This window comes from Lathyrus oleraceus, chromosome 6 (assembly GCF_024323335.1).
Source record: "Lathyrus oleraceus cultivar Zhongwan6 chromosome 6, CAAS_Psat_ZW6_1.0, whole genome shotgun sequence".
NCBI classification, from domain to species: domain Eukaryota; kingdom Viridiplantae; phylum Streptophyta; class Magnoliopsida; order Fabales; family Fabaceae; genus Lathyrus; species Lathyrus oleraceus.
The window spans coordinates 310,653,373-310,665,407 of NC_066584.1; the positions used below are offsets into that span (position 1 = coordinate 310,653,373).

General features: G+C 36.7%; 1 protein-coding gene across 1 annotated transcript; it reads left to right on the top strand.

Moving 5' to 3' along the window:
* Positions 1 to 228: 228 nt before the first annotated feature.
* On the top strand, positions 229 to 978 carry LOC127095376 (uncharacterized). Its single transcript, XM_051034079.1, has one exon. It carries the CDS (start codon positions 229 to 231, stop codon positions 976 to 978), a length of 750 nt encoding a protein of 249 aa, XP_050890036.1.
* The last annotated feature ends 11,057 nt before the right edge of the window (positions 979 to 12,035 follow it).

Below are 12,035 nucleotides of genomic sequence, written 5' to 3' on the forward strand. Positions count from 1 at the left end.
AAGACCGTTGATCATGTATCCCATTGTCCTCGACGAGTCAATGTGGTATGTATTAGGCCAATATAACGAGTCTGGCCAAAAAGAGCATGCAACATACTACCTGAGCAAAAGGTTTACCAACTGTGAAATCAAATATTCACTGCTTCAGAAACTTGTTGCGCTCTAGCGTCGGCTGATCTCCAGCTGAGATAGTATATGTTGACTCACACTACCTTGTTGATCTTAAAGATGGACCCGATTAAGTATATTTTTGAGAAGCTTGCTCTCACAGGAAAGGTTTCTCATTGGCAAATGATTCTAACAGAGTATGATATTCAATACACGACTCAAAAGGCCATCAAGAGTAATATAGTTGCAGATTACTTGGCTCATCAGCCTATAGAGGATTATCGGCCAATGAAGTTTGAATTTCCTGATGAAGATGTATTGTTTCACAAAGAATATTACAACAGACCAGACCCAGATGAAGGTCCAGAACCAGGTTCGCGGTGGACGCTCGTGTTCGACGGTGCTTCAAATGCTTTGGGAAATGGTGTGGGATCTGCCATTACTTCTCCCACGGGTTTTCATATTCCTTTCACTGCCAGAATCTGTTTTGACTGCACAAATAACATGGCCAAATATGAAGCTTATATCTACGGGATTGAAGTTGCTATTGATTTAATAATTGAGTATATTAAGGTATATGAGGATTCTGCTTTGGTTATCAACCAAATCAATGGAGATTGGCAGACTCGTCACCCGAATCTGATTCCGTACCAAGAGCACGTGATGAAATTGATTCCATACTTTGAGAAGATCAAGTTTGATCATATTCCAAGAGAAGAAAATCATTTAGCAGATGCATTGGCTACTCTGGCATCCATGTTCAAAGTTAAATGGGAGAATGAGGCCCCCTTCATCAGCATTATGATGTTGGATGAGCCAGCTTTTTTCTACACTAATGATGAAGCACGAGATGATAAACCTTGGTTTTAGATATCAAAAGATACCTTGAGAAACAGAAATACCCGGAGGATGCGTCTATCCCAGACAAGAAAACACTAAGGAATTGTCTGTCGGGTTTTTCTTAAATGGTGATGTGTTGTATAAGAGAAATCATGATTATGTTCTGCTCAGATGTGTGGATAGACACAGAGCATACATAATTATTGAGGAGATTCATGAAGGTTCATTTGGAACACACTCCAGTGGTTATTCCATGGCGAAAAAGATTCTGAGAGCTGGTTACTATTGGATGACGATGGAAACCGACTGCCACATTCATGCCATATCATGTCACAAGTGCCAAATTTACGCTGATAAAGTGCATGTTCCTCCCATGCATTTGAATGTTTTGACTTATCATTGGCCCTTCACAATGTGGGGTATTAATATGATCGGGCGCATTAAGTCCACTGCTTCAAATGGACATCGTTTCATCTTAATGGCTATTGATTACTTCACCAAGTGGGTGGAAGCTGCTTCCTATGCCAACGTGACTAAACAGGTGGTTGCTCATTTTATCAAGCATACTATCATTTGTTGTTATGGAATCCCTGAGAATATCATAACAGAAAATGGGTCCAATCTCAACAACAAGATGATGATGGAGTTGTGCAAGAGTTTCAAGATTCAACATCATAAATCCTCTCCTTATCGCCCGAAGATGAATGGGGAAGTTGAGGCAGCCAATAAGAACATTAAGAAGATAGTACAAAAGATGGTTGTAACCTACAAGAACTGGCACGAGATGCTACCTTTTTCTTTACATGGTTACCATACTTTGGTACGTACCTCGACTGGGGCGACTCCATTCTCATTGGTGTATGGCATGGAGGCAGTTTTGCCTGTTGAGTTTGAATTCCCTTCTTTAAGGTTAATGATAGATGTGAAACTCGACGAGTCCGAGTGGGTGCAAAATAGATTTGATCAGTTAGACCTCATTGAGGAGAAAAGAATGGTTGTTATCTGTCACGGGCAATTATATCAAAAGCGGATGAATAAGGCATTCGATCAGAGACTTTGTCCTCAGAGTTAGAAAGTTGGTGACCTCGTCTTGAAAGGAATTATTCTTCCTCAATCTAATCCCAGGGGCAAGTGGACTCCGAATTATGAAAGGCCATACGTTTTAAGGAAAGTATTCTCTGGAGGATCCATTATGCTTACAACTATAGATGGTGAATACTTCCCACTCCCTATGAATGCAGACGTAGTCAAAAAATATTTCGCATAAAAAGGACCCGCTAAGTCGACAGTTTAGGTAAAAATGGGAATCCCGACGAACCATACAAAAATGAATAAAAGGTTCGGGCAAAAATTAGGGATAAATAATAATAATAATAATAATAATAATAATAAAAATAAAAGGTACACCTGTTAAGTTGAAAACCCGAAAGGGCATCTTAGGCAAAAAAGGGTATCTTGGTGGATTAAAAACCCGAAAGGGCGATCCAGGCAAAACTTAGGGATCTTAAGCGAATGACTACGTCTTGCATTGAATTTGTTTATTTCATCTTACTATTACAGTTTGAAACCCTGAAGGGTAGGAACCAGTTCAATCATTTTCTTCAGAAAGCAAAGGGATGAGAACGTCAAGGTCATAAGAGTTATAGCCGAATCGGAACCTGATGGAAATTCGTTTTCACATTTCCATTCTTGTAGTAGCCTTTTATTTTTGTTTCTTGCAATTACCTCTTCCTGGGATTTTCTCATGATGTAAATTCCTACTTACAAGCCAATTCTCAATCAATAAAAGTCTATTTTCATTCAAAAGCTTGTTCTTTATTATTCCTTTATTTGTTTTGTTTGCAAAAACGTCCGAATTTTTGGTAATCATTGCATTTGAAAATTTTGGGTTTTACATGACATGATAAAAAGACATTTCGATATACTTATGATTTTGTGTGGCCGGGACGGTAGACAAAATGGTCATGCTATGCATGGAGCATTTTGGGTATGTTTTGTATTGTAGGAGCAATGTTCACTCGCAGATGTACGATATACCAGCACGAAAGCAAGAAGTATCGGGATGACTTTTTAATTTTGCTTTGTTCCCTCAGCAAGTTTGTTAAGTTTTCTTTTCTCCCCAAGCAGAGTTTGTGGTTGAAGGGGATGACTGTTGGGATCCTTGGTTAAGAGTCCTCATTCCCCAATTGATACTGGATTTTTTTCATCTCCCCAGCGGATTGTCAAGCGAAGAATCCTTATTTCATAAACTTTGATTGATGTTTTCTTCTAAGAATCCTCATTCCCCAACAGTTGTGCTTATTAGAGAATGTTTATTCCCATAGCAGTATTTCATCCCTAGTTGTGAGAAAGTTCTCTTTCCCTAGCCGAGCTTTGGTTGAAATTTTTCCTATTCCCCAGAAGAGTTGCATCATTGAGGCTTCTTGATCAAGACTTCTCACATCTCTAGAAGAAGAGGTGTGTTTCTGAGTTTCTTACGCAAAGATCACCTCTTTCCCAACGAGAGTCCAGTGGTAATCTTCCTCAGCAATGTCCAATTTTCATTGGCGTCCCCATGCAGAGCTCGCATTGAGATTTGAGTTTCTTCAGCAGAGTTTGCAATTTATTTTTGTAAATTCCCTCAGATTTTGTAGCCCATGGTTACCAGCTATCCCCACAGAGTTTCAGATATTTCAAGGATATTTCTTCAGCAGTTCCTTATATTTTATTTATTCCCTTACAAAACCATGCATCATTATACTGTATCCATAAAATTGTGTAGCATTCCCATTTTACATGGAGCATTACGCCATAGAAAAATTCAAACATTCATCAAAGCATAAGCCAATGGTGTTTCCTTGCTTCCCTAGTAAAAGTTACCAGTCTTTTGGTAACTTACAAGTATCCACCGGATCCATTTAATTTTACTTACAAGTATCCATGAAGCCTTTGATTTCCTTGGTACCCTCTTTCTAATCTAGTCTTTCAAATCCAGTTCTATCCTGGTAATATTTCAAAAACCAGTTCTATCTTGGTACCTTTGTTGGTGATCCAGTTCTTTCCTGGCGCAACATCTTTTGTTCACATACGTGCCCGATTAGATGGGTAGTCTTTGTGATTGTTAGGTCCAGTTCTATCCCGGTACCTTTGATGGTGATCTAATTCTTTCCTGATGCAACATATTTTGTTCACAGACGTGCCCGATTAGATTAGTAGTCTTTGTAATTGTTAAATCCAGTTCTATCCTAGTACCTTTGTTGGTGATCCAGTTCTTTCCTGGTGCAACATCTTTTGTTCACAGACGTACCCGATTAGATTGGTAGTCTTTGTGATTTTTAGGTCCAGTTCTATCATGGTACCTTTGTTGGTGATCCAGTTCTTTCATAGCGCAACATCTTTTGTTCATAGACATGCCCGATTAGATTGGTAGTCTTTGTAATTATTAAATCCAGTCCTATCCTAGTACCTTTAATGGTGATCCAGTTCTTTGCTGGTGCAACCTCTTTTATTCACAGATGTGCCTGATTAGATTGGTAGTCTTTGTAATTGTTAAATCCAGTTCTATCCTCGTACCTTCGTTGGTGATTCAGTTCTTTCCTGGTGCAACATCTTTTGTTCACAAACGTTCCCGTATAGATTGGTAGTCTTTACTCCTGAACGTTTTGCTCAAATACACCATAAAAATTCAAAACCGGCATACTGACCTTTTTGCCTTTTCTCTAGAGTGCAAATATTTAGGTTCTTTTGGTATTCAATCCTCTCCCACCTTGAACATTTGAAAGTTGTCGTTATTTCAACCTCTCGGGTGCAAGAAGATTGAATAGGGGAAGCTGCTGTACCCAAAAATTTACCCTCTTCTTTTCAATCCTAATTGGCTTATGTTTTATCATCATCTACATTCATGCATATCATTGGTTCTATGGTTATGGATCAAGGTATCTCTCTTTTGGCCTTCTTCAAGCTTTATAAGAGAGAGAGGTGACAATCAGTGCAAGGAGGGTGAGATATCCTCAACTTCATGATTACTCAAGCTACAAGGGGTTTATTATTCCCTAAGACATCTCAATAGGTCCATTACTCCATCAGTTGATTGAGTTACAAGAGAATGGAAGTTGATCATACTCTTCTATCTTTTGGCTCCTGAGATGGGAGTGTTGATTATCTCAGTGTGTGGCATACCCATGGACCAATTTTTGAATCATCTTCATCATATCGTTATACAAGACATCTTTGTTCAAAAGTGTCTCCACTTTCCCTAGAGGAATCAGGGTTGTGAAGTTGTGCACTCATCTCTTATCTTTTTGGACTGAAATTAGGGTTTGTGATAAAATCAATTTATTTCTGATTTTTTGAGTAAGACTTTATTCCATGGTATTATATGTGTCCCTAAGTGTCTATGTGTGAATAATTGGCCATCAATTTTAATCAGAAGAGGTTCAATTGCTCAAATGATCAATAATTTGATTCAATTGGGGGAAAAGTCAAGAGAGCAGATCAAAAAGTCAACTCTTGATATTTTTGGTCAAAATTGTGTTCTACAAGTCAAATGTGGTCTATGGTTGAAATTTTAGCAAGAAAAGTCAAGAGATTCATCAAAAATTAAAGATTGTGAAAAGTTGCCAAAAGTGGAAATTAGGGTTTTGAAGAAAGGTTGCTATTTTTGGCTAATTTACAACTAATTTCAGTCAATTTCATGGCCATTTTTCACCTAGATTCAAGTTTCATTTCAAAATCACTTCAACATAAAAATTGTAGTACAATGTTTCCTCTTTCCAATGGTTCCAAGAACTCCTCATTTGGTTCAACATAACTCAAGTTATTCTCTTTCAAAATCAAGACCTTGAAGTTACAATTAGGTTTGTACTTAGTAAATTTTTGCTAAGTGTTTAATTAGTTCCAAGTAACTACTTTCGAGGCCACTTTTGAGTTTTTTCTTGGCTTCATTTCAAAACGACCTCAACATAAAAGTTATAGATCACATCCCCTCTTCATTTTAGCTTCAGAAAGTTTCTCATTTGGTGACTTAATGAGCAAGTTATAGAGTTGCAAAGTTGGGTCTTCAAAGTTGCCAAAGGACCTATAATTTACATGCAGTTCCAGGTTGCTACTTTCGTGGCCATTTTTGATGGACTTCTAGGCCTTATCTCAATTCTCCTCCAACATGAAACTTATTCATCTCCTTACCCTCTTTCCAAAAATCCCAAGACCATTTCATTTGGTCAAGAAACAATAGAGATATGATAGCTTGAGCATGGATGATCATTAACTTTCATTATCATGAGTGTTATTGGTTTTGTGCATTTTGTCACCATTTGCTTGCAGCATGGCCAACATCACATGCACATCTCACCTTTTCCTTACCTCTTATGACCATACCACATGCATACCATGCCTCAAATTGGACAAATGAGGAAATATTCCCTTTGTCCATTCCTTCTCTCTCCACTCTCTCCCAAGTCCCATGAGTTCTGACCCTTTTCCACCCCCTTTTAGCTTCCAAAAATGACACAAAACTTACCTCAATGCCATCTAAAATGCAACATACAGTCACATGTTCACTCACTCTCATTTTTTCCAAATTGCAATAACCAACTTTATGGCATGCACTGACCCTTCTACCCTCACCTAGAGCCCATATAAAACTCACTCTCACTCTCTAAACCTAAGAGGACACATTGGAAGGAGGCAAAAAAGATCTGAACATTTCCATTTATCATTACTTTTTTCTCTCTATTGGAAGCTTCTCTTTGAGCATTTATTTTGCTCACCCTTGTTCATCATCTTTCTCTTGCTCTTGCTCTTCTTCTTTCTCAAAGAATCAAAGGTGAAATGGACACTCTCCACTAGGTAAGCTCTTTTCACCTTATTCTTCTTCATGCTTAGCTATTAACCATGTTTAGGATCATGCATATGCATCTGGAAGATCTAATCTTGAGTAGATCATGGAGCTAGGCTCAGATTTTTGTTTACAACTTTGAATAATTTTGCTTAAACATATTTAGACCCATGTGTTTCTGCTTATTTTTCTCCATGTTCTTTCATTCATTTGTGAAAACTAAAGATGCCATGTTGTTCTACTAATTGCGTACTATAATTTTGATTCAAATTTCGCTTGATTTGGTGGAGAAATGAGATAAATATTTGAGGGAGAAGTTGCATGGTGGGGATCGGGTTTAGGGTTTTGTTGAATGGATGAAGGTTGAAGACGGGTAGGTGAAGAGTTGTGATTTGTTGTCTTTGTTTTTATCCTTTTGTGTTTAAAAACAAGGTGACCAATTGATACCATGTTCCACATGAAAATGTGACATTTCCCCCTTTATTTCTTTTTGATTTTTCTGATGGATGTTTGGACCGGGCCGTGTTTCATTAGTTTTTCCCACCCCCTTGTTCTTGTCCAGTTTTCTATTTTAACTGATTGCCCTTTTATTTAAATTACTAGCATGCACCACCTTATTTCTTTTCTTTAATATTTGTTTATTGTTCTTTTTAACTTTTATTTAAATACTTCCTTTTGTCCAAAAATCCTTAAAAAAATCATGAATGATATTTTGCATACAACTTAATTTTCCATATATTTTTTATTTCATTTTTGATTTATTTTTAATTTTGATTTTGATTTTTATAATTAAATGTGTTTAATTGACCTAGTTTTAATTGTTAGGGTTTAATTCTTGATCTTCCCTTTGTGATTTTGATCCAATTTTTTGTACACATATAGACACATGTATATAGGTCCTTTGAGAATTCATATAATGTTTTGGTTACCAATTTTGTCTCATATTTGAACCTATTTTTGAATATTGTTTTGTGTGATCATTTGTTTTTGCATTGCTCAAAGGTTTGGATTGTTTGAACATCTTTTGCACATAGTTTTAAGCACATCTTTAGGAAAAATTGAGATTCTAACTTAACCTTTACATGTTTAATTTTTCATAATTTTTCCATGATTCTAACTATTTTTCTTGTATTATTCAAAGTATGCTTGTTTCTTGTGGCCCTTTTGCATCTAGTTGTTTGTTAAGGTATGCACTTGTGCAACCATTTGAGGATCTCCTTACCATTCTTTCTTGACATTTTCCTCATCATTTAGGATTCCTAGATTCACTCATATAAACCATTTTAGGTATCCCCAATTGATGCCTCTTTGCTTGATTATCTTGAGTACTATTTGCTTGCTTTTGAGATCATAGTTTGGATTTTGACTTGTGCATTCCAACTTGAGTACTATGGATCCAAATGGATGTGACTTTTCTTGTTTTGTTTCTGACTTCCTTGGTATTGGTATATTTATTCTTTTCTCTTATGATTCTTTGAATGGTATTCCATTTCCACTCCATCTTTGTGAAGTGTGATGTTATTCCCATTTCATTCCTTTATTCCTTAACTTCATTTTACATTGCTCATTTATTTTGATTGGACAAAGGACTCCTTGCTTGGATGATGTCCACCTTTTGGCTTTATAAATGATGATAACCTTTCCATGGGACTTGATACCTCTTGAAGTTTGGGGGTGGTATTTGGTGCTTTGAAGAGGACCTTTCCATTGTCCCATGACCTATAAGCACCCCTCTTTTTATCTTGTTTGAATTTTGATAAAGGAGTCCTTTTCTAGGATGATATCTTTACTTGTTTACCAAGTTATTTGACTTTGATTTGTGTGTGAAGTTTGGTTGTTACTTTTGAACCTCATCTTAAGTTGACTTAATGCACAAGTGTCATATGCCTTGGTGTCATGTGTGTGCCTTCATTATTTGATTACTTCTTGCTTAAGTTTATTTAAACTTGTGTGATTGGTTGCCTATTCTTTTGGCCCATCTTTGAATATAGTTTATGTGATTCATTCATTATGATTGATTGACTTGTATGTGGAGCTTAATATGTTATCTACTTCTGACTTGTGTGGTTTGATACCATTTTTCCAATAATTCTACTTCATATATACTTGCTTGAAGTGAATTTTCCTTTAGGAGCTAGACAACGTGTCCTTGTGCTTATTTTGATGTGATGTTGTTGCCTATTTTGGTTAGGTAACTTGTTGCTTGCTTTAGTTATATTCACAACTTGCTTGAGCTTTGTCTCTCTCTTTCATGACTAGTTTGATTGAGTAGTTGTTATTTGTTAACATGTGACCTTTTGGTGATAGTTTATGATGTCCTAAAGCATGTTTAAACTTAAGAATTCACCTTTTATATCTTTCCTTATTGGTTTACTTTCATCTTCTCTTTCATGACTTGATATGAATTACTTAAACTTTTTCTTCATGACTTGATATTGATTGTTACAACTACTTTATCTCTTCCATGACTTGATATGGGTTGCCTTTGCTACTTTATTTTTCTTCCATGATTTGATATGGATTACCTTGTCTTTTGATTCTTTCATCTTTTCTTCCATGACTTGATATCGATTGTTTATCTTTTATCTATTCTTCCTGACTTGATATGGTATTGATTTTCTTTACTCCCATGACTTGATATGGTATTGTGCTATTTATTGTTCCATGACTTGATATGAATTGCCATCTTCTTCTATCTCTTTTCCTTGTGTGGATAACATGTTCCCCATAGGATTTCTTTGGTTCATTCTTGGTTAAGATTAAACTAAAGTAGATTTTAGGTTTGTTAACCAAGCGTGACAACATTAGGTAGACCCATTGATCCTTAATCATAGGTCAATCTTTGCATGCTAACTTAGGTAGATGTTTCCCTTTTATCCTAACTTTAGGACCACTATTGCATGCCCATATTAGGGTTCTCTCTAGAATTCCTTCAGATTTTCCTTTCTCTCTTGCATTCATTCTAAAACAAAAACCATTTTCTTAATCAAAATCCAAAAACATTCTAATATTACTTGAACTCTTTCAATAATAAGAAAGAAGTACTCAAATACCTCCTGCCTTGGGTGGATCATTTGATGTATTCTTTCAACAAAAATACCCAACCAATAAAACTTCTTTTGCCGCTTGACTTTTCTTATGAAAATTTTCAATAAGGGTGGTTACCCATAAAAAGCACCAACAAATAAAAAAATTTGAGAAGAACTATGGTGCTCTGATTCTTTCTGATACGTAGGCATTGGGTTGTAAAACTTAAGCGAGCGCAATAATAAAAAATTTCTTTTTGTTTGTAAATAATTCAATATTTCTACATGAATTCCCTTATAGTTTGTAAGCTTTAGAATAAACACACCCTTTTGATTAGAACAACAAGAGTGGATCCCTTAGCGTACTACAGCCGTGAGGGGTTATAATACCTTCCCCTCGCGTAATCGACTCCCTTACCCATCTCTTGGTTGCGAGACCATTAGATTCATCCTTTGTAGGTTTACTCAGTGTTTCCTTTCCCTATCTTGGGATAAATAATATTGGTGGTGACTCTGTTTTGTGTGCGCAATTTTTTCGAGATGCGACACTGGTAGGATTTCTATTTGTAGCGATTAATTATAAAAGTATAGATTTTGTTAGAATTGGTAATTCAACTTTGTCTGGTGTATATTAAGTTGAAAATTGTGGTTGTATAATCTTATCTATATTGGAAACTGTACGGTAACAGTACTTGTGCAATTGATAGATTATTCAATACACAATTATTTTGTTTATTTAGTTTGTTTCAATTTTCAATATTGATTGTATTGTGAGATGTTTAAGTCTTTTCATGTCAATTCCATTTGATAAGCACAGTTGCTTTATTCGCCAAAATCATTTCCACTATGCAAAATCAAATTTATTTTTGAAACTCTAATAATACATTTTCAATTGAATTTTTAACCTGGCACATTTATTCACCCTCTATAGACCGTTCATTGTCCATATTCTCACCCAAACAGACAACACCTTACAACTGCCATGGTGCAAACTCGCAGCCCACCGGTGAACATCGACAACACCCCTTAGGTAGATAAATCTATATCTCCCACGAGGAAAATAAACTTTAAATTTCAAGAATAATGAGGAATCTCTAACGCTGCAACAACTTGCAACCGATCATAAGTGTAATGCAATAGTAAAGTGGAGCCAAATACATATTCATGACACATTCAAATAAAACCATAACTCAAGGAGGTAAAAATATGTTATATGAATAATGATTGTCATAGTCAAGGTACAACACAAGAAAAAAAAGAAACAAAGGTAATCAAGATGTTGTGCCCTTAGTTGAAGTGCCCATATCACCACCGAAATCCCCTTCTGGAGTAGCCTTGAAAGGGTTAAACCCCTCAACAGGAATAATGGCTTCGGGAAAAAAATCCCTTTACATGGTTTGCAACCTGATCGCAGACCCCGAACACACCTTGGATAGATCTTTGAGGATAATCGTGGAACTTCTCCCTCAGGCCGACCCCTTCGCCCTCAAAAGACTTTAGGGCATCAACATGAGTCTCATATTCCCTCTAAAGAGTCTTCTGATCCTTCCATAGACTGTGGTTCACCTTAGCAATAACATCAGAAGCTTATTGACACGTTTTTTCTCCAACTCAAGAGAGGACTCCAATTCAATGACCCGAGAGACAACAATTGAAGGAGCGACGTAGATCTTCTCCGTCTCTTTTAAAAAGTCAGAAACCTTGGCCTTCTCCTACAAATCGGCCAAGTCCTTCTAGAGAGTCGAGCATTTACGCACAGTCTATTCATAGTTACCCTTCCAAGTTTCCCTTTCCTTAGATGGATTTTCTGCAACCAATACATCCCCTCTACCAATAGCGACCAGAGAGAACAAAGAAGAGGCCCAATACATGCTTAAGATGGTATTAGAGAGGGGATCCATCTTCTATGCCTTATATAGGTCTTGGACAAAGGACAAATCCTTTGTCGATACATCAGAAGCAACTTCCTCAGAAGTGTGAGCAAGTTGAGAGGGAAAATGGAAGGCATCCGTAAGAAAGGAGTCATTGATCCTAAAGAAATGTCCCCGATTAAACTGGTTTGTTTGGGAGAACCCTATTATAGAGGGAAATATTAGGCTTCATCCTGGCCACTCTTTGTTGGAATGGGAGAGGTGGCGTATCTTCCACACTTAAAATGGTCGCAAAATTGACAAGTTAGTCGCCTTGGGGAAGCGACAACAATCTCGGTGGTCGAGGTAAGAGCGAAGATTCAATTTGTCCATGTT